The sequence below is a fragment of the Falco rusticolus genome, chromosome 3, assembly GCF_015220075.1.
Source record: "Falco rusticolus isolate bFalRus1 chromosome 3, bFalRus1.pri, whole genome shotgun sequence".
Lineage (NCBI taxonomy): Eukaryota > Metazoa > Chordata > Aves > Falconiformes > Falconidae > Falco > Falco rusticolus.
Window position 1 is genome coordinate 105,726,333 of NC_051189.1, and position 25,467 is coordinate 105,751,799.

The 25,467-nt window shown below is 50.8% G+C and overlaps 1 protein-coding gene across 2 annotated transcripts in view; it reads left to right on the forward strand.

Moving 5' to 3' along the window:
* Window positions 1-25,467, forward strand: part of MEGF6 (multiple EGF like domains 6) — a 106,392-nt gene that overhangs the window by 68,687 nt on the left and 12,238 nt on the right. For both annotated transcript variants that reach the window (XM_037379205.1, XM_037379206.1), the window contains 17 exons: window positions 8,484-8,609; window positions 9,501-9,623; window positions 10,035-10,157; window positions 12,250-12,387; window positions 14,265-14,387; window positions 15,233-15,355; window positions 16,461-16,628; window positions 16,874-17,005; window positions 17,132-17,260; window positions 18,988-19,116; window positions 19,282-19,416; window positions 19,775-19,909; window positions 22,422-22,547; window positions 23,417-23,548; window positions 23,945-24,073; window positions 24,479-24,610; window positions 25,026-25,154. In XM_037379205.1, the coding sequence (XP_037235102.1) occupies window positions 8,484-8,609; window positions 9,501-9,623; window positions 10,035-10,157; window positions 12,250-12,387; window positions 14,265-14,387; window positions 15,233-15,355; window positions 16,461-16,628; window positions 16,874-17,005; window positions 17,132-17,260; window positions 18,988-19,116; window positions 19,282-19,416; window positions 19,775-19,909; window positions 22,422-22,547; window positions 23,417-23,548; window positions 23,945-24,073; window positions 24,479-24,610; window positions 25,026-25,154 (2,232 nt within the window). The remainder of the gene's footprint in view (window positions 1-8,483; window positions 8,610-9,500; window positions 9,624-10,034; window positions 10,158-12,249; window positions 12,388-14,264; window positions 14,388-15,232; window positions 15,356-16,460; window positions 16,629-16,873; window positions 17,006-17,131; window positions 17,261-18,987; window positions 19,117-19,281; window positions 19,417-19,774; window positions 19,910-22,421; window positions 22,548-23,416; window positions 23,549-23,944; window positions 24,074-24,478; window positions 24,611-25,025; window positions 25,155-25,467) is intronic.

Consider the following 25,467-nt stretch of genomic DNA (forward strand, 5'->3'; position numbering starts at 1 on the left):
TTCCCTGCTCCGTGCAGCTTGTGCTGAGCACTGCAAACCTGCTTTGCATTAAACTTCTGAGCAAGTATTTGCCATAACGTGCACAGCATTGGAATTCATCTGCCAAAATTAAGGGGTCTCTATTCATGAAACCTGATCTACTACAGGAGTAACTTGGGCAGTTTCTGGAAGCTCTGGGGAGTGGAGCTGGCAGGATCTGCTGTTAGTTCAGTGGTGCCTGTACCCCTGTGATCCACAAAGTACACAGGAAAGTAGATGCAGACCAGGCAGCGTGAGTCAAAACTCTCGCTACGTAATTGTCCAATGCGGTTTCTAAAGTAACAACAGAGCAGACCTAAAAATCTGGCTTTCTCGCTTCAGGGCTGGTAGCTTTTGTTCTTTACGCTTTTGTGACAGAAGTGTGCGTATGTATGACACCTTTGTAATAGCTCTGTCCTAAGCTACTAAGCTGGTTGTGCGGAGGGGGAGGAGTAAGCATCTTTTTCTAGTAAAAGCTTGGGACAGAGCACAGACCTAGAGGTTACTCCTCTGCTGGGGTTTGTGGCTGCCCTCTGTGTACCCAAGATGTAAGGCTGCCTTGTGCCCCAGGTGCCCACGTGCCACGACTCCCCATCCTGACGCTTGTTCCCTGGTGAACAGCTCCCTGCCACTATGGATTCCATATGGTGGCTCTTGGTGCCGGAGCCCAGCAGCTGTCCTCCTGCATCTGCCAGCTGCACGGCAGCAGTCACACGCAGCCCAGCGTGACGTGGTTTGAGTTGACACAGCCCTGATTTGTGTAAATACCGGTTATTGGTGCCCTTGGAACAAGCCCACCCCACAGCAGAGCCCTGGCGAGGGCAGCACCTTGGCTGGTGACAGTGGGGAGGCCACCAAGGGAATGCTTTCGCCCCCGGTTTGGTTGCTGCAGTGGGATGCGCTCTCCGGTTTCTTGCCTTCGCTGACGCTGGGGCAGCGTGCCTGTGAGCCTGGCAGCAGCTGTGGTCCGGTCAGGCGGCTTTCCATGGGTCACATTAGGGTAATCCCGAGCCCTTGAGCAAGCCCTCGCTTTCTGTGGTGTTTTCACAAGTACCCACAAGTGGTTCTTTCCTTTAGTGCTCCATCTACATAAATATTTACGCTGCAAAGGCAGAGGCTTTGCTCCAGTCTTGGAAATCCCACAGTTTTTATTAAGCCAGTATTGCTGAGGAGCTACCAGGCAGCGATGGCAGGGCACAGGCAGCAGCGAAGGCAGGAGGCTTTGCTCCACTTGCCTTCCCTCCACACTGCCACGCTGCTGTTTCAGGAGTGCTTTCCCAGCGCTGCTGGGGAAGAGGAAGGCATTTTCAATGCTGACCTTGAGGCCAGCTCCAACAGGAAGGCAGAACAACATGACTGAGCAGTGGAAAGCAGCATGAGCAGCCACCAAAGCCATAGGCACCAAGGTGTCCCCTGGAGCAGAGGAGCTTTTCAATGCCTTGGAGGCTGAGTGAGGGCAGTGCAGAGAGCAGGCATGATAGCCCCCTGTGTGGGGAGAAAAAAAGTTGAAATTCTACCTGGTAATGAGCTGCTGTATGGTTGTTGAATTGGTTGGTACCTGCGAGGAGATGGGTTGTGGTGCAGGGCAGGGCTGGAGCCGGAGCATGATGCAGCGTGGGTCAGAGCAGGTGTGTCAGGGCAGGTAACCACCGTCGCAAGGAGCAGAGCAGAGATGCTGCAGCGCCTGGCAGCTGCTTCCTCGGCTGCAGGTCAGTGGGGTTTGCTCAGGAGGGTCAGAACCATGTTTCTTCAGCCCTGTGAAGTTTCAGGCACTAACTTGACTTCAGCCAGGATAGTTTTTTTCCCTGCGTGGTTCCGAGGGATTAGGTTAACTGATAAAAGCTACATTTCTCTTCAGCTTGGGATATGCTTTGATTTTGTTGGACAGGTAAGATTCAGTGCTGCTAAAACAGAAAAAAAAAAAAAATGCCACTAACTAAAAAGAAGAGGCTAGGAACTGGAGATGGCGAGACTCTCCTGCCCATTCCTCTCTGCCCTCGGAGGCTGGCGAAGTGCTGCTGGTGGCCTGAGCCAGGGCTGCCAGCATGCTGGCACCTTGGGCTGGGTCAGGCGTGGAGATGGGCTTTGGGAAGCTGCTGGCAGCCCCAGCGAGCAGCAGCGCGAGCCAGGGAGCGTTCTGGAGACAGAAAAAGACTATTGCCGTGAAGTTTCTTGTTAAGGTCTGTAAAACCACGGATCTAATTCTTTAAATGTTTTCCGATCCCCACAAAAGCCGCAAAAGCTTCAATTAATTGGCAGCGCTGCCTGAAACGGGATGATCCTGAATTCCCCTGGGAGGCTGGTGGCCGTTAACCCCAGGAGTGCAGGACTGGGCGCAGAGCTCGCCTCTCCAGGGTGGACTCAGGGAGATTGGTCCTTTTCCACCTTCAGACCGAACTATTATTCCAAGCTTGTGATGGAAGGTTGAAGCTGATTTTATTCTGGAAGGTGTCAAAGAATTGGAAAACAGATGAAACCTTTTGCTACTTTCTTTTGATGGCTTTGCACCCTAGGTAACTGTTCACGTCTTTGTGTTTAGTATCGCAGATGGTAAAAAAGGCACAATGCAGGGAAGATCAGTAACAGTTTTCAGAAGTTACTTAGGCACCTTTAAAAGAAATTTCCTATGAAGTGTGTTGCAGCTCTGTGTAAATAGCTGCTTGGATTAGCCCTTGTGTTTTGTAGGATTGGAAGAAAGGTTTTGCCTTTAAAAGCATTTTTCTTCGAGGCCGTTAGTACCTTTTACAGCATGAACAGAGCTTGGCTCTCCACACAGGCCCACAGGGGATTCCTAAATCCCGCCTTTGACATGGCCTGGAGAACCAAGGGCAGTTGATGACAGACTCCCAGTGTCCCCGCACGCTCACACCTCAGGATCCCTTCCTTCCCTAGAGCTGTGTCTGCCCCTATCAGTCAGCATGGGAGCGAGGGGCTCCAAAAGCCTGACCGCGATTCCTGTGGTGCAGGAGTGGAATAAAAGCTTACAGCCAAGGCCAAGCTTTCGGCGTCAGGCTGTGATGTGTGAAAGCTGGGGTGTTAGGAGCCTGCAGGGGCTGCATCCCGCATCCTGCATCCTGCATCTCAGGGTGTGCCCATGCGACCCAAAAGGCAGCAGCAGCTCTCCGGGGTTAATGCGTACCTGGAACCGCTCTGGTGCCTGGGGCTCAGGAGAGCACAAAGAATGGCTTGAAGCCACTTCCCTGTGTCCTGCTCCTCTTGCAGAAGCTCTCAACCGTCATCGATGCTTTGGGTGAGCTGCAGCTCCATTGTGCGAGATTCTGTCGTTGCATCTTTGTTGTTCAAAGGTAGCAAGTCACTGATGATCTTAACGCAGAAGGGAGGGAGAAAAGGAGAAAAAAATCCTACTGAAAGTGAAACAGAACAAAACGAGTCATTGGACGTCCTGAAATTACCTCTCTTTATCAGAACCACATGGGCGGGAGGCAGGAAGCTGACATCTTCAGGTCCTTCTCTGCTGTTTCAGCAGAGGGATGAAATCCAGTCCAAGGCAAAGAATTTAATCTGAGCCAATTGCTTTTGTTGGCCTGCAGAGTAGCGAGATGGTCTGTATTAACACACAACATGTTTCTGGAAATTGTCTGAGGTTAGAATAAATCAGTTTGGGATTACATGATGTATCCCCATTAAGAGTACTTCAAATGAAGGAATCTCAAATATAGCAGCAATTTATACGGCGTGCAGAAGGACTATGCTGTAAGGTCTGTGGGTTCGAACTGTGCGCGGAGGGTGACCGCCCGTATGGGCTTTGCAGAGTTTTTCCATTTGCACGCGCTGTACAGACAGCTTGCACGTCTCAGAAAGTCTGACCTTTTCTTTGTCCAGTGGCACGTTTCTCAGCTGTTTCTCAGAATCGATGGTTTTGTGTGACGCTGCAAAAGGAAACGTTGTGCTCAGTTCTACTTACAGCCGCTTACAGTTACTTTTAAAGTATTAGCTCACCGCCGGCCGGTTACACGGATCTGAAGGGAAGTTAAGTGGAGGAGCCCAAGTCAGCCCAAGCGAAGCGTTACCCCCACCTCGCTGTGGCACGAGGGTTACGCTCTGGGTTTGTGAGGATGCTGCAGACCCACACACTGGTCTCTGCCACTGAGCCCCGGGGACAAGCGGGGAGAGACACAGAAGGAGCGCATGCTGACGGCGGGGGGTTGGTAACGGCCCTTGGGCTGAGTGAGGGGGTCCCAGGGTGTCTCAGCGTACCTACAGGGGCTGGGGTCAGCTCTTCCCAGTCCGAGGAGGTCAGCTGGATGTACAGAGCTTGGGTAGCTTGGTTATTAGATTGACTCCTGTGTTAGGCTGCTGCTTTGTAGCCTCACTTCCCATATGCAGCTGGTAAAAACGACGTCCTTTTCCTCCCTTTTTATCTGTTTCCTGGGCCTGAGAGGGTCAGAATGTAGGAGTTAGCATCTTTCAGCAGCACTGCACTCCCTTCAGACAGAGGGGATGGAAGTAATGTCCCTTTTGCAGACGATGAAATATCATCTGCGGAAAATCTGTCTGAGCTTTAATTACAAAAGTCTGTGTGATGTACAAGATGACACTGGATTTGGCAACGCTGTCACAGAAATGTTAATCTCGGGAAAGCATCTGGGAATGGAAATATTTTTAGAGTGGTTCTGTAAACAGAAAAAAAGAGCAGTAATTAAAGCAAGGCCAGCAGTGAGGTCTGCTGGCTGTTAACTCTGCGAGAAGCCAGCTAAGGAGACCAGAATTAGAAGGCCCTTGCTTTGATGGAAAGACACCCAGAACAATTTTAACACATTTTCATTTGTTTCATCTGATTATTCCTGATTGTTAAATTTAATTAGTCTGTATCTTAGCAAAATGGTGGTACTGCACAAGCAGCCTTGCCAGTCTGTGCAGCATGAGCAGCTCTGCGACGCTGCAGGATGCAATTGCTTTGCTTGCTGCGTCGTGTGCGTGCCACCAGCGCTGTGTAGCTTACGAGCACCGTATAGCCGGTGATGCCAGCCACTTCTTCCCTGTGCGTGAATCTCTTGGCAGAGAAGGGCTTCTGGTTCCCATTACCCGTAGTGGTCTGGAACGTGCCCACCATGGCTGAGACAGCAGTGTGCGCTGGCCCCTTCGTCATCGTGTGCAATCGCAGAATGGAGAGGCTCAGATGGGGTTATTAGTCTTGAAGAGGATATTTGCTAGCAAATAAGCTGTACTAAAGAAACACAGGAGGAAACAATGCTCTACAAGACCCCTGTGCTCTCAGTGCTTCACCTTTTATGTTCTCTTAGTGGCCGGCAGACGGCCTTGGTTAAGATCGGCACAAGCGGTTCAGGCACTCGGTTGTGTGTGCCTGGCCAGCACCTTGGCCAAGGAGGACCCACTGGACCAGGACCGCGTGTCCCTTCCGTTGCGTCCGTATCCTCCTCCAGCTGCTCGCAGTGCCCAAGCGTTGCCACGTCCCACGTGTCGAGTGCCTGAAGATTCCTCTGCCGTCCAGGAGCAGCTTTTGCCCTTGCAAAGCTCCATCAGTTGGTGGGTGCCGGCAGCGTGCCTTGGTGCGTGGGTCGGTGCAACCCGGAGAGACACGCTGAGCTTAGTGTGTAGAAGTAACGCTTTTGGAAAGGCTGCTGTGTCCAGACTTGACAGGATTTCTGCCTGCTTACATATTGTAGGTTAAAGAAGAACCCGGACATGAGTTTTTTCCACTCTGAAATGTTGTCTTTTAGGGGTATGCAAGGAGGGCGGTTATTTAGACTGCAAATCCATACAAATAACTGCATACTAGGAGGTTATTTTAGATGTAAGATGCATTGGCTAGTTACAAATTGGCCCAGTAGTTTTCCCATATGAAGGAATATTTTGGCAGGCATTAGCATAGTCTTACTTTATTTTTTTTTAAAAAAAAGAACACTCCAACAAGCACATTATTTATGGGTATTTCTGAATATATGTTATTAAACACTTTAATATATCAGAATTTTCTAAAATGACCACCCATCTCTGCTAAAGCTTAAGTACTGTAACTCTGACCCATAACTTTTCCGGAACGTTGAGCATTTCTGTTGTTTCCTTCCAAATGGATTTGGAAACAATGTCAGCACAACTAACATAAACTGATAGGTTTTGCTCCAGCTGTACGTTGTGTATGGCAGTACTTCGACTCTATTAAGTTGCTTTAATTCCCCTAAATGTTGTTTAAGTAATTAGAGGCATACAATGGGAAGTTGGTTTTTAAAAGTTTGAAATGCGAATGCTCCTCAGCTCTGAGTCAAGGCATAGTGTTTGGAAGGGAACTGCTTGCAGAAAAAAATATATGAATATACTGTTCTGCCTTTTATCTTCCTCCTGTGCCAAATGTTTGTTTGTCACTAATATACAAGACAGGCTTAATCAAATTACTTGCTGTGCTTTCTCTATAGGAAATATTCCTTTGAGTGCCTGGCAGAGCAGTGCCGCATGCCTGCCTGTTGCAGGGCGTTGGTACCTGATGGTGGGCTGCATGCATGATGCACCTGATGATGGTGCCTGCAGCCCACCCGCTCATCTGTGCCCCACACATGGGTGTTTGACAGACCCAGCTTGCCCTGGGATTCAGAGACCTTGTTAAAAGTCAGAGGCATTTACTAGCGTATGCTTTCCAGGCTCGCCTGCTTAGCAAAACTCTCGAGGTTGTTGAGGGCACTGTGATTACCTGAAGTGCTAGTTTGTGGAGAGATGTTTTTCATTAGAGATATTTTTAGCTTGCTTATAAGATTCCTCAGAGTCAGCACATTAGTTTACTCTGGAGTTTGAAAAACAGGTCAGAAATGTGTGATACCACAACTCATCGTACCATTCTGCTTATGGAAACCAGGTCTGGGTTTCCATCCCACACCATGGCTGGGTTTTAGCCGTGTTGCACCCACACAGCTTTGATGTGCAGCACACGGTGCGTTTCGTGCACGTTCGTGTCTCCTGAGTGGAGGAACAGGCTTTAAAGGCCGATTTCCCAGCTCCCCCGTAAGGGACACCTGTCTTTGCAGCAGTCTCAGTCTCTGAGATGCTCACAGATTTAGGAGTAGGCTAACTCAAGAGTCATGCAATGGTCCAAGAGGAGGCTTCATCACTTTGGAGATATGTAGTTACCCTGAGATGACTTATCTACCAGAGTCCATGAATTCCATTCTGGAAAGTCCTTCCCTGCTCTGTTTTCTGGCTCAAATTTCTCCTGGATACAACAAGGTCAGTGGTCCTGGATAGCTGCAGCCTAGTAAAAATAAGCAGGCAAACTGCCCGCTTGCCGGTGGCAAGGTGCACACATCTCCCATTAAACATCGTGCTTTTGGTGCTTATCCTGCAGAGAAGTCCCAGATTATAAGAACAGAAAGTGGGGAGGAGAAGGCTATTTTAGGGCTGATTAACGATAGCAAACTTATAAAGATAGTCCACGTGTTTGGTCATAAGATCTGTTTTCTGCCGTAGCCTAGGCAAAGCCTTCTGTTTTCTGACTGTTTGAAATCCTTTGGGCAGGAAAGCGCCTTGCGCAAGGCCACACAGAAACGCTGTGGCACGGCCAGGAACACCAGTTGGGAATCTCAATTCCCAGTCCTGGCTGCACTTCAGATGAAATCACGGTTCCCACCAGCGTATCTCTGTGCTCAGCTGCACTGCTGGTGACAGCATCAGTTACTTGCAGTGTGGATGAGCACATGTCCTGGCTTGCGTGTAGAAATCTCCTAGTCAAAGCACTGAGCTGGGGGTTATAACACCTGATCGAGGTGCAGACATGCAGGATGCATCTTAAAATATTTTTCCTTAAACGTTCCCAGAAGAACTGATGGTACCAGCTGGGCTTTGCATGGTGAAGTCAGCGTCTTTTGCACGTCATGGAGGCAGAAACTTAGTGTTCCGTATCGTTTTGTTACAGGGAAACCTGAGTACACCAGAGTGCAACTCTGAGCAGTAATTAAGCTAAAGTAGTGGTGGCATTGCACCTGCAGTGACTGCCTTTGAATAAAAGTACGAGGATTTTGGCGATAACGCAGTGCGGAAGCGTGCTTGCCGACACGGGCACCCTTCGGAGAGGGCAGGTCCCTGTTAGGAAGCATGCCGCTTGTCACCTTCCCTCCTGTGTGACGCCACGGAGGACCTAGCCCAGACTCCCACATCCCAGTCTCACCTCCCAGGATTGCTGCTGGGATCTTCTTTTGCAGAAAAGAGTGATTTTAAGCTGCTATACGACACTGTTGAGCCAATTTTACCTTTAAAGAAAAGGGGCCCCATCTGGAGGGGGTCCGGTGACCTCTCTCGTGTGCTGCACACAGATTTTTGCAGCAACAGCTCACCTTTAGCACAGCTCTGGCTTTAGCCCAGGTTGAATATGCCCCAATTTTAAATTCTCATTAGCAGGACTCTGTGTCAGCGTGTGCAATTTGCCCTGGTCCTGTGCAGGAGACTTGTCCAGGTGCCATTATTTTTGTGACAAATACTCATGTCCCTTTGTCTCGTAGCTGTGAACACGTGTGCCCTGAACAACGGTGGCTGCGAACACGACTGCGTGCAGGTGACGCTGGCACAGCACCAGTGCCGGTGCCGGCACAATTACCAGCTGCAGGAAGACGGCAAACGCTGCGTCCGTGAGTCCCCTCGGGCACGCATGGGGGGCTGGGGAGGCAGAGCTGAGCTTTGGCCTTTTTTTTCATGGGTGGCTGAGGGGTGGGGGGAATAGGGAGCACGCACTCGCACACTCAGATGTCAAAACAGAGCACTCTGCAGTGCTTCTCCCCAGTAAGAACTCTGCGTGTTATGTTGTGGTTCTATTCTGCAGTTTATTCGCAAAGGCTAGGAAGAGCTGAAGGAGCGTAGCCAACAAAAATGAGGTTGTACGAAGGCGCGTGCTTCTGGAAAAGTGAAGGACAGCAACATGTCGCAGCAGGACGGGATCTTCTCCCCCTGCTTGCAACTTTCTGGCTGACCTGTGCTCAGCTGCAGGAGGGAGAGAAACTGAAGGGGACAGAGAGCAGAAATTTAATCTTCTCATTCATAGCAGCTGGTATTCAAGAAGTAGTAGGAGGGAAGTATTTAGCTGTGAAGTTGCTAAGGGAAAAGGAACAACTGGGATGTTAAAACCACAGCCAGTGGTAGGGGATTGTAGCATCTGTCCAGGTCCTGGAGCAGGTCAGGGATTGGCAGAACCTCCCGACAGGAGCACTGGAAGCAAATTTGCCTGGCGCTTGCTCTGTAATCTCTACAGAGGGACGTGCCCCTGCCAAGCTTCTGCTGGAAAGGTTTTACACAGATCAGTGCCTGCCTTTTGCAGGATCTTGCACCACGTAAATCCTCCTGCCAGGATGCAGCAGCACACAGAGAGCAGCAGCAGGGACTTTCTGTCTGGTGGAGAATGGTCTTTCACAGATGCAGACTTTTTTGCTAGAAACTGCTCGATGCTCTGTTCTTCCATAAGCGTAATGCCAGCAAGAGCTCGGACTGGTATGCAATAAGCCTGCCTCTTCTGCTTTGACCTGCAGTGAGGAACCCCTGCAGCGACAGGAACGGGGGCTGCATGCACCGGTGCCACAACCACCACGGAACTGCCCGCTGTGAGTGCCACCCTGGCTACCGGCTGGCACCCGACAGCAGGGCCTGTGAGGGTAAGCGCCTGCGGCAAAGCTTCCACGGAGAAAAACAACTGATGGGGGAGAATAGTGCTCAGCAGTAGCAGCTGTCAGCGTCTGTGAATTTACGAGTGAGGCACAAGCCTTCTTGGGGGTGGCATGAGAGCGCTCAGCTGATGTCTGTCCAAGAGCCCTGCTCAAGTTCTCTGGAACAACACTTGAGTTTCATGTGATCCAGCTTCCCAGGAAGCTTCACAGCAATTCTGAACTCTTAACTCTGTTTCTCTGTTGGCCTGGACACCAGTGAAGAATTTAGGGTGTGAAAAACTGGTGAAGAATTTAGGGTGCAAAATACCGGTGAAAAACTTGATGATGGTAACAATCATCCCTTTGAAAGAATGTTGATGGTTCAGCCTGCTTTGCTTATTGATTGCTCATCTCTTGCAGACGTGAATGAGTGTACGACTGGGCTGGCCATGTGTGCACACCAGTGTCTCAACACTCGCGGCTCCTTTAAGTGCACCTGTAACCCAGGCTACGAGCTGGGGGCGGACAGCAGGCAATGCTATCGTGAGTACTGCATGCAGGACCCCCTCTCAGGCAGGGATGGGAGGTGGGTTTGCTTCTGCAGGCAAGTGTTTGTGCACTATCCTCTGTGAATTGGTGGGGCCAAGTTATAGCAATTTCTTTTCTTTTTTTTTTTTGAAGGATTTCACAAGCAGGTTTGGGACTGTTTACTCTCCACCAAGATAAAAAAGTTTGTCTGATCTTTAAAATTACCATGAAGCTACTTTTCCTTGTTTAGGCAATGTATTTGGAGCCATTTGGCTCCAAATAGGCCAAGTTCTGCTCTTGGGGACTTTGCTGGACCAGTTCAGGCAGCTGCAGATGTGTCACTGAAGAAGGAATTGAGCTAGTGAAGTGATTGCATCTGCTCCCATCAAGAAAAAAATAAACACTATTATGCAAGAATAAGCCAGATTGCCTGAACGTCTGTTCAGCTAATACACATCAGCGGGGACAGCCCAAAGCAGAGCTATTGGCATTTAGCACTAGCACCCCCTTACAGATGAAAGCCACCATGGTAGTCCCAGTGCTGGCAGCTGGTGTTACTGGAACCCGTGATGCTCCACTTCTGCAGCAGCTCTCACTGTGAGCCTGCCAAGGGCATGAGGGGAAGGCTGTGCAGACCATAAATGGGTCTTGAAAGGCATCAAACAGAGCAATGCACGGAGCTAGACTGATGACATGCTATGTAACAACCTAAGCACACACACACCTTTCTTTCTAGGAACATGGTTTCTTTCACACTGCATATTCTGTGAAAGAAAATGCCGTAGCTCAGTTTCATGTGCAACAGCACATTTATTTTCAGCTGCTGGGGCGAAGGTGTGTGATTGCCAGCAAGGCTTACAGAGGATAGGGTTCGGAAGCCAGGTCTATGCCTAATGCATCCTACCTCCTCACCTAGCCCTGTGACTGTGCAGGAGGGAAGATCACCCTCTGTGGCTTCAGCTAGCTGGCCGACCGGTGACAAAAAGCTTAGCTTCATTGCTACTCAAGTCTTGGTTTTCCAAGTAAGCCCCTGGTAAGAGATGCTAACCCTGGAGGGTCACTTGACATCAGGGACAGTGGAAGCACAAGCCCCACTCATGTTTGGACGTGGCTTCTCCAGTTGTCACGACTCATTGCCATAACATCGACAATACCTCTACTTAGGTGCCAGCTATAGAATTAAGTAGTGTTCTTGTATGGGAAGTGTTTCTCCTTGCCCCTTCTAGCATGTTTCTAATGCAAAACTCTGGTTGTCTTGCATTAATGAGAAAAGGAAAGATAGACTATATTCATGGTGTGAAATCTGGAAGATAGTCTTCCACCAGGGCACAGCTTTTGGTTTTGACGCACACAGATCCATTGGGAAGGATCAAGCTCCCCTTCTTTCATCCTCCTTGGGTCTGAACACACCAAAAACTCAAAAATGTTCTTGAAGGCAGAAATTATATTCCTGAGGTTCAGGACTGAGTCAAAGCTCCATGGTACAAGTTCTTTTTAGTTTAAGAAAGCTTAATTGACTAGACAAGTTTACATAAACTTTGCCAAGCTAAGAAGATATATGGCTGCTATTGATGTTTGCGCCTACCATTTTTGACGTGTCAGTAACTAACATTTCTAGCTGTAGGCATCTGGATGTTTCCATAGTTAGCTGCATTCTGCTGCTCCCATTTCTAGCTGGCATCAGAACAGCTCTGTACTCACAAAGACCGAGCCAACTTTCAGTTGGCAGCACATACTGCAGCTTGTCAGGAATGGGAGCAGTTTTGTCTGCAGTCTGGTTCATCTCAGAGATTGTCCAGAGCCTGCTCCGCCAGTCTGTCCCTAAGAGGCTACGTGGGGCGTTGCCTGGGATCCATCCATTTATTTTTATACATCACTTCCCAGCCCAACGGTGGCCTCTGTGCAAAACTATTTTCATCCTTCCCCCACTGTGGAGCACTTCTCAGCAGGGCTGTTCGCACACAAATGTGCATGCGAGGAGCTGGGCTGGAAGCTGCCGTGTGGGTACCTGCTTGAGGGCAGCACCGAGGGAAGGCTGGGGCAGCCAGTATGTACAGACGGATGTGCAGCACATGCTGCAGGATCCTAACCGGTGTGCCTTTTCCAGGGATAGAAATGGAGATTGTGAACAGTTGTGAAGCCAGCAATGGTGGCTGTTCCCATACGTGCCACCACACCAGCTCTGGCCCAGTCTGTACCTGTAACTTTGGCTATCGGCTCGAAGAGGACCAGAAGACATGCACTGGTAAGGCAAGGGAAAAGGTACATAATCTTGTCTTTACAAGTACATCTCGTAACGATGAGGACCTCCGTGTGTTAGCTACTTTGTGTATGTGCACTACAAAAAGGTTAACCAGGCTAGAAACAGATGCAAAGGGAAAGGAGGTGAGATACTGCTGTGCTTGGAATCCTCAAAGCTGTGCTCAAGGACCTCCCTGGACACTAACTCTTGACTTCAGGACTAGTTAATTCGTGCCTGCTGAAACTGATCTAAGGCAGCATTGGCAGATACGGAGACTAGCATCTCAGATGCCTATAAGCCTACATCTGGAAGGGATGATACTCAAAATGTACCATCCTGCCTGTTATCTCCATGTAATTTGAGTAAATGACTGATGTGGATGAGTCACTATGTGCAAGCCAAGCTACATAGTTCAGCCCCATCCGGTTCTATAAATATGTGTTGATGGAGAGGTAAGGGTGAAATGCACCTCGAGCTCTGTAAATGCTACACAGCTGAGGCATGCACTTTATATTGCATTACTGAGCCCCTTGCAGCAAATAACCTAGTCAGAATCCCACTGTAATGCTCAGTAGCCAGACATTTACTGCACCGGTGTGTCAGGCTGTTGTTTACGTCTGTGCTCACGATAGGGCTGTGGTTTACACCTTGCTTACGATAGGGCTGTGGCTCAGGCTTGCCCAGCAAGGCTGGGGGAATGTTTCCATCCTTCAGGCAGTCCAAAGCTGTAAGAAACCCTGGCGCCCTTCCTGCAGGTTAGTTTGAGGCACTTATACCTAGAGACAGATATACCTATACTTTCTAGAAAACCAGCAAATAAGAGGCTGCTAGCAAAGAGTGACAGTGTTTAGTGATGCAAAACCATACTCACATATTTCCATGCAGTGTAGAGTTGCAGTTCATCTTACCCAGGAAGTAATTCTTGAATTTGTTCCGTCTTTGTTCAGTACCACCTTCTTCCTGCAGTTTTCAAGGGGCACGGCGGTCCAGGGCATCTGTTAGGGATGGATTCGCTCCTCAGCAGGCTGCCGCAGGCACCCACAGTTCTTGTGCAAAGAGGGGCAATTCCTGTGCCAGAGGAGAGGGACCCAAAATCCTCAGGATACTGGCTTTCCTCCGTGGCTCTGAGGAAGCAGTAGGAGCTGTCTCCATATAGCATCACGAGATGGGAGCAAAAAAGGCAGGACCGGAACTGAAGTCTACCCTGAAAGATCATTATTCCTTTGCATGCTACGACGCCTGGTAAACTTTCTGTAGCCCAGCAGTGCTCTTTGTTTTCCTGCTAGATACCTCCTTGGTCCAGCCTCCTCCACTGGTAGGGGGATGCTTCACAAACCCCTCTACTGCACGGGCACTGCGGTAATTCCACTTCACAGCAGACAAATGGAGTCACATAAATACAAGGGGCTTGAAATGTCAAGCTGCAGGAGCTCTGCTTTCTCCAGGTTATCTAGACCCATCCTTCAGAGACTTCACTCAGTTTGTAGGAACCATGCAGACCTCAACCATCTCCAAACTCAGCATCAGTATTTTTAACAGGGTAAATCAGAAACAAGAGCCAGTATTACAGTTGGAATCTTCCCCCTGTTTGTAAGTACACAAAGCCTTTAACAACAATCTTGAGCTGAAAATCACAATTATCTTCCCACAGGCCTCTAGGATTCAGGACTCCTCCTTGGCTGGGGAGCACATTGCAGAGGATGATCCATTAACATAAGCCTCACTCATTTCAAGAGGAAAACAAGACTACTAGCTCAGGGTTTGGCAGTCAGATCAGTAAAATCTTCCCAGAACTAGTCACGGAGCAGTTTTAACAAGTAGTATCACCACTGCAAAGCTAGACATGCATTAACATCCAGTGCCCTTCGCTTTTTGTTTAGATATCAATGAATGTGATGATGGTTCTCACTGCTGTCAGCAAGACTGTTACAATTATCCTGGAGGCTACGAGTGTGCCTGCTATGCTGGATACAGGCTCAGCACGGACGGCTGCGGGTGTGATGGTAAGCAGAAATATCTAGCTGGATTCCCGCAAGTAAACCAGCAACGCCACGGTCCTCAGCCTCGCCGCAAGGCAGGAGAGATACACGGAACAGGTTCCACTAATCTTGGTTTTCTGTATTTTGTCAGCCTCCTCAGTTTGCTTAGAGCTAAGGCAACTCAGCTATTCTAACCCATATGCTAGTCCAGCACAACTGAAGAGTAGTGATGGGGCTTTTAAACACATGGCGTTATCCCAGTTCGAATTCCAAGGGAGTTGGTCCAGGTCTGACTCCATTAATTCACAGAAATCAATTTATGTTCAACCCCAGAGGCTAACATTGCCCATCATTTTCACCCAAGAGATACAGGAAAATAAATGTGTCTGTAGAAAATATGCTAAGACAGCGACTAACACAAGCTTTTAAGAAAACAAGGAATTGTCCTACCTGGTTTCAAACAGCCAGGTGTTTCTTCCCGTTTCTCCCAGCTTGTGCCAGTTTTCCTGTCAGCTCTCTGATGAGTTGCCTTCTTAGCAGTAACAATGTGGGGCTGTTCCTCCTAATGAGTTGTTCTCACTACCAAAGTTCTCCATAATATTTCCCAGGTGAAAATCCAAGCTGACCTACCTGTTTCTACAAAATTAGTGGGAGACATGAACTGAAACTCAGCATATGGTACTGAAACCCAGGGCTCCCTCAGACACTTTGGGTGGTTTCACTCAATTTCTAGAGTCAGGTGGCTTGACATAACTAGTGGTGAGGATGCCACCAACCTGCTTGCTGACCTGTGGACAGGAATATATCTGCCCCCCGGTCCTGTACAGAGGCTCCGCTCTCATTACACTGCCATATCCCATGTTTTTCAGATGTGGATGAGTGCTCTTCAGATAACGGTGGATGTGAACACATATGCCAGAACCAGCTAGGGTCTTTCCAGTGTGGCTGCGAGATCGGACACAGGCTGGATGAGGACCGAAGGAGCTGTGTCTGTAAGTGCGACGCCTGCGCTGCCGCGTGGTCGAGCAGCAGGCTGCCCCCCAGCACAGCCCCCCGCACGCAGCCCGGGCCAGTGTGGGCTTGAGCTCTTTAGCCCTGCACACCACCTTTTCCACAGCACTTAACTACTGATAGCAGTGGAAATGACTCGCACCACCAGCAGAAAGCTTTCCCCTGACAGGGCCAGTCCTATTTCAGCCACGTTACACAGCGTGGCGAGAGCTCCACGTTAACCTAAGTACTGGAGTCCTTTCCACGGTCGCCAGCCTCTACGGTTTTTCCTTGTAAGAAATAACAGATTATTGTTTTTTTTAAGCAGTAGTGCCTTTATCCCACCACCAAACACACTATTACCCAACTTACTTAGGGCAGCCACCACGTCACTCCATCTGATGACCCCCAGCAGTGTTGTCCAGGTTCCTGGAGAGGCTTCCCGAAAGCTGGATCCAGAAGAGCAGCACTCAGTACCTCACTGCTCTGGCAAAATGCCTGAGCATCCTCCAGCCCCTCTGGCTTTTACCAGCTCTGGCTCTGCAGCACCTGCCCCGGCTCCCAAGGGTGCCTGTGCATCCCTTGGCTGCCCGATTTTTAACCCCACAAGGGAAGGAAACCTTTAGCCATACCTGATAGATACTCCTTCCGAAAGGAGAACCAAGCTGAAATGCTTCGTTTTGTTACATGGGTGGTCTTGTTTAATTTTCCACGAAAGAGTTAAGTTGCCTGAAAACCCAAAGAAGCTGAGCGGTCTGGGCAGAATGACAGCAGGGCAAAGGTGATGGGATGCGTGCGAGCTCAGGATCCTGAGAAGCCAGAGCTGTGTCAAGGTTAAGATCAAAGCTTCACCTGTAGATTTTGAAGTCACTTAGCTGGCCCGTGCTTATTCTAGCCAAAACAAGCAAACAAATTGCAAAAATGTTGGAGGTGTCAATGCAGAGAGAGATCAGTGGTGCCAACCATGCCAAACCAGATGCGCCGCCCCTGTATAGATACTTCGGCTTTCCCTTTCCTATTACAGAGGTTCTGTCCTGCCATTCACCTCTTAGAGATCTTGTCTCTTCTCCCACTCTGACACTGTCATCTCTGTGACTGCCTCCCTAGCTATAGAGGACCCTGTGGAAGCTCTGGATAGTCGGCGCCCCGTTATCCGCCCAATCCCTCATGTCGCAATCCTGCGAGATGAATTTACCCAGCTCTTTAATGACGACTATGAAGATGAGGAGGAAGAGATGGAAGCAAGAGGAGAGCACACACTTTCAGAAAAATTTGGTGGGCATTTTGCAGCAGTGGTAGCTGGCATAACTTGCCTGGAAGTCTTCAGAATTAACCATGCATGCTGGGTTGTTTATTTGCCTGTGTCGAGTGCCTTGTTTGTGTACACAGAACCTGTGTTACAGCACAGGTGCGTTAGCTTTGCCACAGCCTGAACATGGTGGGGGTTCTCTGCCCAAAGTCTCCGAGATGCTGAGGCAGGCTTGGGGAGGGCCCCTCACCCGCAGTGCCTCTCGTTGCAGTCTGCCTGGAGCACACGTTCGGCCCCGACTGCAGCCTGACGTGTGAGGACTGCCAAAACGGAGCCACGTGCAACGCAGAGGAGACCAGCTGCGACTGTCCGGCAGGCTGGACCGGCATCCTCTGCAACCAGAGTGAGTGATGCTGGAGGGCAGCGGGCGAGACGGCTCTTCTGGCCCCTGCTGTGGGATGCAGGGAGGCAGTGGCTGCATGCGGGGCTGCGGCAGCCACCTGAGCCTCGCCTCTCTCTCTCGCCCCAGCTTGCCCAGCCGGCACCTTCGGGAGGAACTGCAGCCTGGCGTGCCGCTGCCAGAACGGCGGCACCTGCGACCCCGCCACGGGCGCCTGCCGCTGCCCACCTGGGGTGGCTGGCGAGCTCTGCCAAGACGGTAAGCCCGCGGCTCTCCATCGCTGTCCCCTTCCTGCGCACCACAGCCGTGGCGAGGCGCAGGGACCTGGTGGGGCACGGGGTGTCTCACCTCGCCAGGACGGCACCTCTGTGGGGTCCCAAAATCCGGCACCAAACACAGGGGCCTCCCTTGCAGTTTTCTTCCTAAAACGTTTTCCTGCAAGAAAATGGCAATATTCCTGAGCTGCCAGTTGCAAGTGATGTTCCCCAGCCTGCGGCAGTAGCTCATTTCTGTTTCAACGCGTAGAGCGTTTGCTGTAATTTGATAAATGGCTCTTACAGCCATCTCTGACGCCACTCTTTGATGTTCCCGTTGTGCTTCTCTGAACCCTTCAAGTGTTTTCCATGGAATGCCTTACACCGGTCCCTTTGTAGCTGTTCACTGAAAGCATCTTCTAACTCTTTTGTGGAACCATCCCAGCACAAGTGGCTCTGACACATCCCTGCTCCATCTGACTCGCTGGGTCACCTAGTCTTGCGTGGAAAAATGTTTTAATAAGGAAAAGATGATAAAGGGCATTCTTCACCCACAAAGTGGTGCTCCAGGTAGCATGCCTTGTCTTTGCACTGGAAGACCTTTGCAGTCCCCAGCAATGACCGCGAGCAGCCATCTGTCCGTATTACACCATGACACAGAAAAGGAAGTCGAAAGCGGACATTCAGCGGTGAATGTACAGAACCGCGGAGGTTTCTTCTGCTGAAGAAAAACCAAAGAATCGAAAAGTTGTGACAACAGTAGTTACCCAAAGTACCCAACAGAGCTGTCATTGGCTGTTGGTATTTGTTTCTTGCTCCCAAAGAGTTAAAATCTGGGGGACATAATCTGAAAACACAGAAAAAATGAGCCAGTAAGAGCCTGAGACAAAACGACTTTAGACAAGTGGTTAGGAGCATATGGGAACTATTACTGGAGGAGACCAAAGCAGAATGTAAATGAATGTGAGAGATACCCCAACCTTTTCTTTCAGTAGGAAGGAGGTGATTGAGGGGTACAGAGAGAAAACAGGAAGGTAGGTTTAAAATAAACAACAAAGAACTGATCTGGTGTCCCAGGGTGGCATTTCCTCCGCTTAAACTGTCTGTGCTGTTCTTTTTGTAGGGGAGGAGGCACATGCTGCCTGGACAGATGGTGGCCGGAGCTTTCTGCTGACACAGTCTGGCTGCCATGTGCTTCTAATAGTGAGATCTTTAGCATAACAGAGAAAGGACAGTAAATTTATTCCTTTAATAGTGCAAATATCACTGTTACTTACCAATAGGAACAGCCTCGTGGATTACTTTCTCATGTATGACAAACTTCCCTCCCCAGCGCCCTGCAGGGCAGGCTTCTAGCACGACCAGCATTCCCGTTTCAAGCGGGGTGCCGAGCTGACGGGTGCCCTCGAGGCACCTCGTATGGCTGGAGAGAGGCAGCAAGCGAAATGCGCTGTGCCACTGGGTGCAAGGACAGGAGTGCCAGATACTGAAGTAATCCTATTTCGAGCTGGTGCAGGGACCTGCTCGCTCTTACTGTTACCTGATGGCACAAGCGCGCTCCTGGTCAGAAAAGAAGCCGGCCACCTTTGCGACACTTGCTGCATCCTTTGCCTAGGTTCATTTCTGGGGTTGTACAGCTTTGATTTTGCTGCGTTTTCTGTGGCGTGCCGGAAAGAGAATGACAGGCTGAAATCCGCTCATCTTCCCAGAAAATCCTCTCTCTATTACTAGGGTGCCCAAAAGGATTTTTTGGGAAACAATGCAGGAAAAAGTGCAACTGTGCCAACCGGGGTCGTTGCCATCGGATTTACGGAGCCTGTCTGTGCGATCCTGGCCTGTACGGACGGTACTGCCATTTAGGTATGCTTGTCCTTGCCTTTTTTATGAGAGAAATTATTCTTAGATTACAGCCTTTTCTAGGTACCACCCCTGGCAAGGGCCGGTGTTGGTGACAAAGCTCATGTCCCTTGCCGGGTGTGATTTAGCCGCGCAGGTCACTGACCAGCTCTTCCCCTCTGCCCCCAGCTTGCCCGAAGTGGGCGTTCGGCCCCGGCTGCTCGGAGGAGTGCCACTGCATGCAGCAGAACACGCAGGACTGCGACAAGAGGGATGGCTCTTGCCGATGCAAGCCTGGCTACCGTGGCAAGCGCTGTGAGATGAGTGAGTTGCCGAGAAGCATTCACAGAGCATCGCCCTTCCTCCTCCCGCAGCCTCTTTTTTCCTAGCTGGTTTTCTGGGGGGAGTAGCTCAGCTCACTTTCCACCCTTGGAAGGTGTCTCGCCTCTTGTTTAACTTAAGAACAAAACTTAGTCACGTGAAATTAGCGGGCAGAACCTGCACAGCTGGGTGGGAGTGCCTGTGTGTGTGGACGGTGGACCTCATCCATCCTGCTGTGCCCAGCTGTCAGCTCGGGAGGGTGCTGGTGAGTGCCCATCACTGCAAGCTGGGGCTGCCTGCTCTTCCAGGGTCGAGTGAGTAATGCCAGATGTTCTTTCTTTTTCATTATGATTGTTAACAGACTGTGACCCTGGCTATTACGGGGATGGCTGCAAGAAGAAATGTAGCTGCCCTCCTGAAGTGTCCTGTGACCACGTCACCGGAGAGTGCTGGAAGGAGTGTCCCCGGGGCTACCACGGCGAGAACTGCGACCAAGGTAAGGCAGGGGCCGTGCCAGGCCACCCGGAGCGTGCTGTAAACTCATGATTCCTCACACATACCACCTTTTTCTTCACAAAACAACACCAAAGGGCTTCCAGAATTCCTCCCGTGCTCTGCCCCCTGGCCCAGTGCAGTTGAGCGAATGCACGAGGAGCTGAAATGCCTTTAGAGGACACACGAGCTGCCGTTGCAGGTCGGTGTAAAGTACTGCAGTCTCTTTGAGGCAGGGAAGCATAATGAGCCTTATTCAGAAAAGGAGAACAAGGTCTTACTTTATCCTGCTACTTGGGCATCTCAGCTTTTGTAGATAAAGGTGATAGATCGATACGTTAATTAGATAATTATCTTTCACCCCCCTTGATATCTTGTTCCTTCCAGGCAATCAGTGCCCAGCAGAACAGTATCATATTTTCCGTTCCATTCGCTATTCCATATTGAAACTCTATTTGATCTGCAAGCAGAAAACTTTACCCTCCATTTACATTAGGGTTTGAACTGCCTCTGCATGAACCTCCGAGCAGTCTTCTGCTCTTTGTGTATGCCAGTACTGAACTGCGCAGCTCTGTGCGTGCAGCTGACGCTCGGGCTCTGAGACCGCAGCTTTTCAAGATCCCGGAAGATGGCTGGGGTGTCAGAGAGTTTGCCTTTGAACAAAGGTGTTTTGGGCGAACCTAAAGGCAGTGAGTCACTGGCACGAGGGGATGATTACAAAACATGAGCACGGTTCCTGGAAAATAACTTCTGCCAGCCTCAGAGCTGCCCAACGATTGAAAAACCAACCTCCTCCTCCTCTTGTGAGGTTGCTTCCTTCCGAATCACACTTCAACTGCTTGGATCCAGCAGAAAATGCAAAAGGTTGGACTAATGAAGTCCGCCCTTGAAGACAGACTGCATTAAGAGGCTTGTGAGGGTCAGCACCTGAATTTTGCTTCAAGCGTCCCAGCAGTTTCTGCACTAACTTAGGTCTAACCAAGCACTCCATCCACACCCAACCCAAAAGTTACAACCATTAACCAACCTCATTAAGCTGCTAGCACATGATTGCCTTGCATAACACCACAACTGATAGAACATAGCTGCTCTGTGGTCAGAACAAAAGCTGCAAATGGGCACAAAAAGTTCCAGTGCAAGAAAGTGCTAACAGAGCTGAAATAGCATTAGGAGGAGAGGTGTGAGCAGCTTTTGCAGGGCTTGTGCCCCCTTGCAGGGGTCCCGACAGCCCCAGAGCCCCCCCGACGTGGCGGGATGCTGCTGCCTCCAGAGCCATGCGGCGCCTCGGCGGGCTGGGTGCTCTTGCTCGGGATATTTTTAAAAAGAATAAGAAAGGAGCTTAAGCCTGTAGGGGGGAGTCACAGGAAATAACACAAATATTTGTATAGAAATAGTAGGCTCTTGGCTGTTGTTTGGATCTGGAAATTATTAAAGGGTGAAGACAAACATCTGCCATCAATTAGCAAGGAGGAGGAATAACAAAAACTCCACTGTGTCACTTGAAATCTACGCGCTGGTGTGCTTTTCCTCCGTACGTTGTGAATGCTGGTGTATTTGCATCTGCTAGAGCCTTACAAAACATTGGCTTCAGTGAACAAAAAGGACTGCGAGCAATGGAGCTCTTCTGGGAGACTCAAAATAGGATTTAAGGATCTTTGGGACTGAGGCCCTCAGTCTGCACGTAATTAGCTGGCTGCTAAATTGTATCATTGGGTACAAAGAGCAAACCCAGTGTTCTGCTATCAGCAGTACCACCCTGGTACTCAGAGCAGGGGGAAGGAAAAGCCCTTACTCCTCCTGCCTTGTGAGGATGCTCTGTCTCTGTTGCTTCATGTCAACGTACCCGCTGCAAGCCTTGCTGCTTCTTAAAAGGCTGGCTTCCAGATCCTGGAGACATTCGGCCAGGGCAGTAAAAAGCCCTCACAGCATCTTATAAAAGTCAAGGGATGCTCGGGGTTTGGGGGCTGTGAGCCTGGTGTGCTGCAGCCCAGCACAGAGAGAGCAGGGTGGCTGGGGTCATGGCCCGGGGGACGAGCGTCTGTCTCAAGGCAAAGCAAAAGCGTGTCTTCCCTGTCCTGTTCCCTGGCGGTGGGTGCCTGTAGCAGGGCTGCAGCACGGCCGGGGCACAGCCTGCGGGGTGCAGGGCAAGGGAGCGGCTCGTTCTGCAAAATCGCCTTCACAGGTCGGAGACCACTTTAGCCTCAGCTGTTGGGCATGTGACCGGTTGCTCTCGTATGAAGAACTGCTTTTTGAAAGGACAAGCAACAGCAGAGAAGCGATGCTAAGACAGGCAAATCAAGGCAGTGGGGTGAAATGCTAGAGGTGACCCATGTGCGTGACAGGGTCCTGACCAGGACCGTGAGCACCGTTTCCCTCTGCAGCACAGGAACCTTTCACCGCTCAGCTTTTCCTTACGCAGCCAGAGGCTCCTTTGCTGTGTGGCTCTGGTCAGCGATACGCACTTGGGAAAGGTGGCTGGGGAGGGAGCGGTTCTCACCTGGCTCTTTTCAACGCAGAGTGTCCGGCGGGGAAGTTCGGGGCGGGCTGCCGGCAGCCCTGCTCCTGCCGGGGAGCACCCTGCGACCGGAGCACGGGGCAGTGCCTCTGCCTGCCAGGCTGGACGGGACACGACTGCGGCCAAGGTGAGGAGGCAACAGGAGCAAATGGGCCGAGGTAGGGATTTAGGCATCTAGCCATTATTTTTCTTTTGCTAGAATTAGTTTTAAAAACGTCTGGTGCAATTAGAATCATCTTCATGGAAAATTAGAAAAAATGCAGCTTTTGGTGGTAAGTCTTAAACAATAGCCTCAGCTAGCTTGGCTCTGCTGTTGAAGCTGAGGGAAGTACAAGTAAACATGTGCAATAAAAAAAGATGAAGATCTTTCAGTTGTTGCAGTCCTTAAAATAGGAAAGCAGTCTTCCTCAACTAATGTGTATTTTTAATTGACTGCACCATATTACTCTTTAACTTCTGGAAAACCAGATAATTCTAAATTAAAAACTTGTACATGATTATATAGTATTACAGCAGCTGGAAGATATTGGCCATAGATAGATGTCCTGCTCCTAGTGGTTTGACTGAGCAATAAAACGACACATGCACAGTGCTTACCATGCCTTGGAGCAGCTGGGGAGCAGTTAGACAAGGATTCTTGCCCCAGTTCTATCAGTTCTTAGCCTTCTGCTTCATCTTTGCAACTAAAAGTGGATCTGGGAATGCTGACTAACATGTGACAGCAGCTGTGAAGACCCTTTGCCAGCAACACCATTTCCGAGCAGGGAGCCCTTGAGCTCCCCACAAGTAGATGTGAATCCAAAATTGACATGAAAGTACTGGAATGAGATCAGAATAGCACTTACGAGGGCTCACACACTGTTTATAAAACAAACAAAGCGTTGTTGTCCTTGCTAGTATGAACAAGAAAAGGGAACCCGTTTCTGTGCACCAGAAAACAAGCGTTTCCCTCTTACGCCTCGGCTTGCGTGTCCTCTCTCCCTGCCCATGCTGCAGCCTGCCCTGACGGGCGCTGGGGCCTGGGCTGCCAGGAGATCTGTCCTGAGTGTGCAAACAACGCCAGCTGTGACCCTGCCACGGGAGCCTGCCTGTGTCCACCCGGCTACACCGGCCGCCGCTGCCAGGATGGTGAGTGCCATCTTCCATCGGGTCCCTCACGCCGCGGCGGCTGCCTCCAGCTGGGGTGAGGCTTGTTTAGGTGGACCTGGAGGAGCTGCTTTAGCAAGCAGAGCATCCAGCTGCTGACCAGGCACCGCCACATTCAGCAGAGCAGGGCTTGGCACTGCGTGTGCCTTCAGGGCATGGGCTGGGTTCTTCCCTTGAGGTCCCTCTGGTCCTCACAGCGGTAGCTTTGGCATCAGCAGAAATGGGAGGTAAAACCGTAACCCCTCATCCCGCTCAGCGCCACGCTGTGCCGAGGAGCATCAGTGCTCATGGCCAGGTCCCCTGGGGTCAGTCAGGAGGGAAGCCTTTGCCGTGGTGTTACGGCACCCGCCTGCAGTCGGTCCATGTCTGTCTTGGCAGTGTGTCCGCCTGGCTGGTTTGGCCCAGAGTGCCAGCTAAGCTGCAGCTGTGGGAACGATGGGCATTGCCATCCTGTGACCGGGACGTGCAGCTGCGCACCTGGCTGGACGGGGCACAACTGTCAGAGAGGTATCGTACCCGCTGTTCATTGTCCATCGCTTCTAGAAGGTGCTGACCTGTGCAAAGCTATGCCGTCCTTTGCTTCCTTGTCACCATCATGCTGTGCCAGCCAGAAAAATCTGAGATCCTTTAGGTGTCTCCAGTCTGTCCTGCTGGTGCCACCGGGTGCCACTTGCCTTGCTGCAGCGGGCTTGCTTGCAGAATGAATTCACATCAACTACGTTCTAACGTAGCACCTGCTCTCACTGTCCCACTGGGTTTTCTGAGCTCCAACAGCCGCATTTCTCCTTCTGCCCAAGCGAGCAGTTGTGATCAATGGGAACAACACCCCGAGGAGGAGGCAGCGCTGTGCCAACGACAAGCTGAGCCAGTGGCGCGCTCGCTGCTAAGGGTTGGTTCCCTCCTGTGTTTCAGCCTGCAATACGGGTCGCTGGGGCCCCGACTGCGCTCACACCTGCAACTGCAGCAACGGCGACGGGAGCTGCAGCGCGGAGACGGGGCAGTGCATCTGTGAAGCTGGCTACACGGGCAACCGCTGCGAGAAGAGTGAGTGCTGCCAGCCGGCCGCCCTGCTGCCTTGAAACCCAGCCAGGCCGTACAGATGTGTTTGCCAGGGGAAAGGCGTTGGAGAGGCGGGCCGGGAGGCTTCTGCCTTCTCCCTGGAAAGGCAGCAGAGGAAGCCGTGGTGCAGATTTCTCCCACGGTGCTTCTTGGTTTGGCCACAGAAGCTCAGTCCCCGTGCCCTGTCAGTGATGCTGCCAGTCCAGTCCCACCCTGAGGGTGGCTGGGTGACGTGGGTGTACATCTGTAAGGGGTAGGGTAGAGCTCTCTGGCTGCTATAAAAAAAGCAGCTGCCAGATACTGTTATTCCATGCAAAGCCCGAGCTCCTGCCTTAGCACAGCTTCCCAGCGACACCAGGGAAGGACAGGCTTCTCAGTCTCATTTGCTTCTGCTTGCTAGAGTGCCCGGAGGGATGGTTTGGGCTGAGCTGTCGGCACCGGTGTCAGTGTGACAATGGGGCTGCCTGTGACCACGTCAGCGGCGCCTGTACTTGCAGCCCAGGCTGGCGAGGAACCTTCTGTGAGCACGGTAAGTCCCTGTGCCCGGGGAGGAGGCAGTGGCAGCAGCTCCCACAGACCGCGGGCTCCTTGCTGGCAGGGTCTGTACTGCTTGTCTGACTTTGCTATGCTGTTACAGCAAAAAGAATCCCTCGGGATGGTGATGGGGAAAACCGCGTGTCCACAAGCTGCTAAGTCTCTGGTTCTAATTCTGAAGGAAGAAGGTTTAGGGGAAAAAAACCACCAAAAACAAACCAACCCAACCCCCCCACCCCCCCCAACTAACAAAATGTAGAAGTAAATGCCCAGCTGCCTTGGCCACCCATGTGCATACACGCATTGCA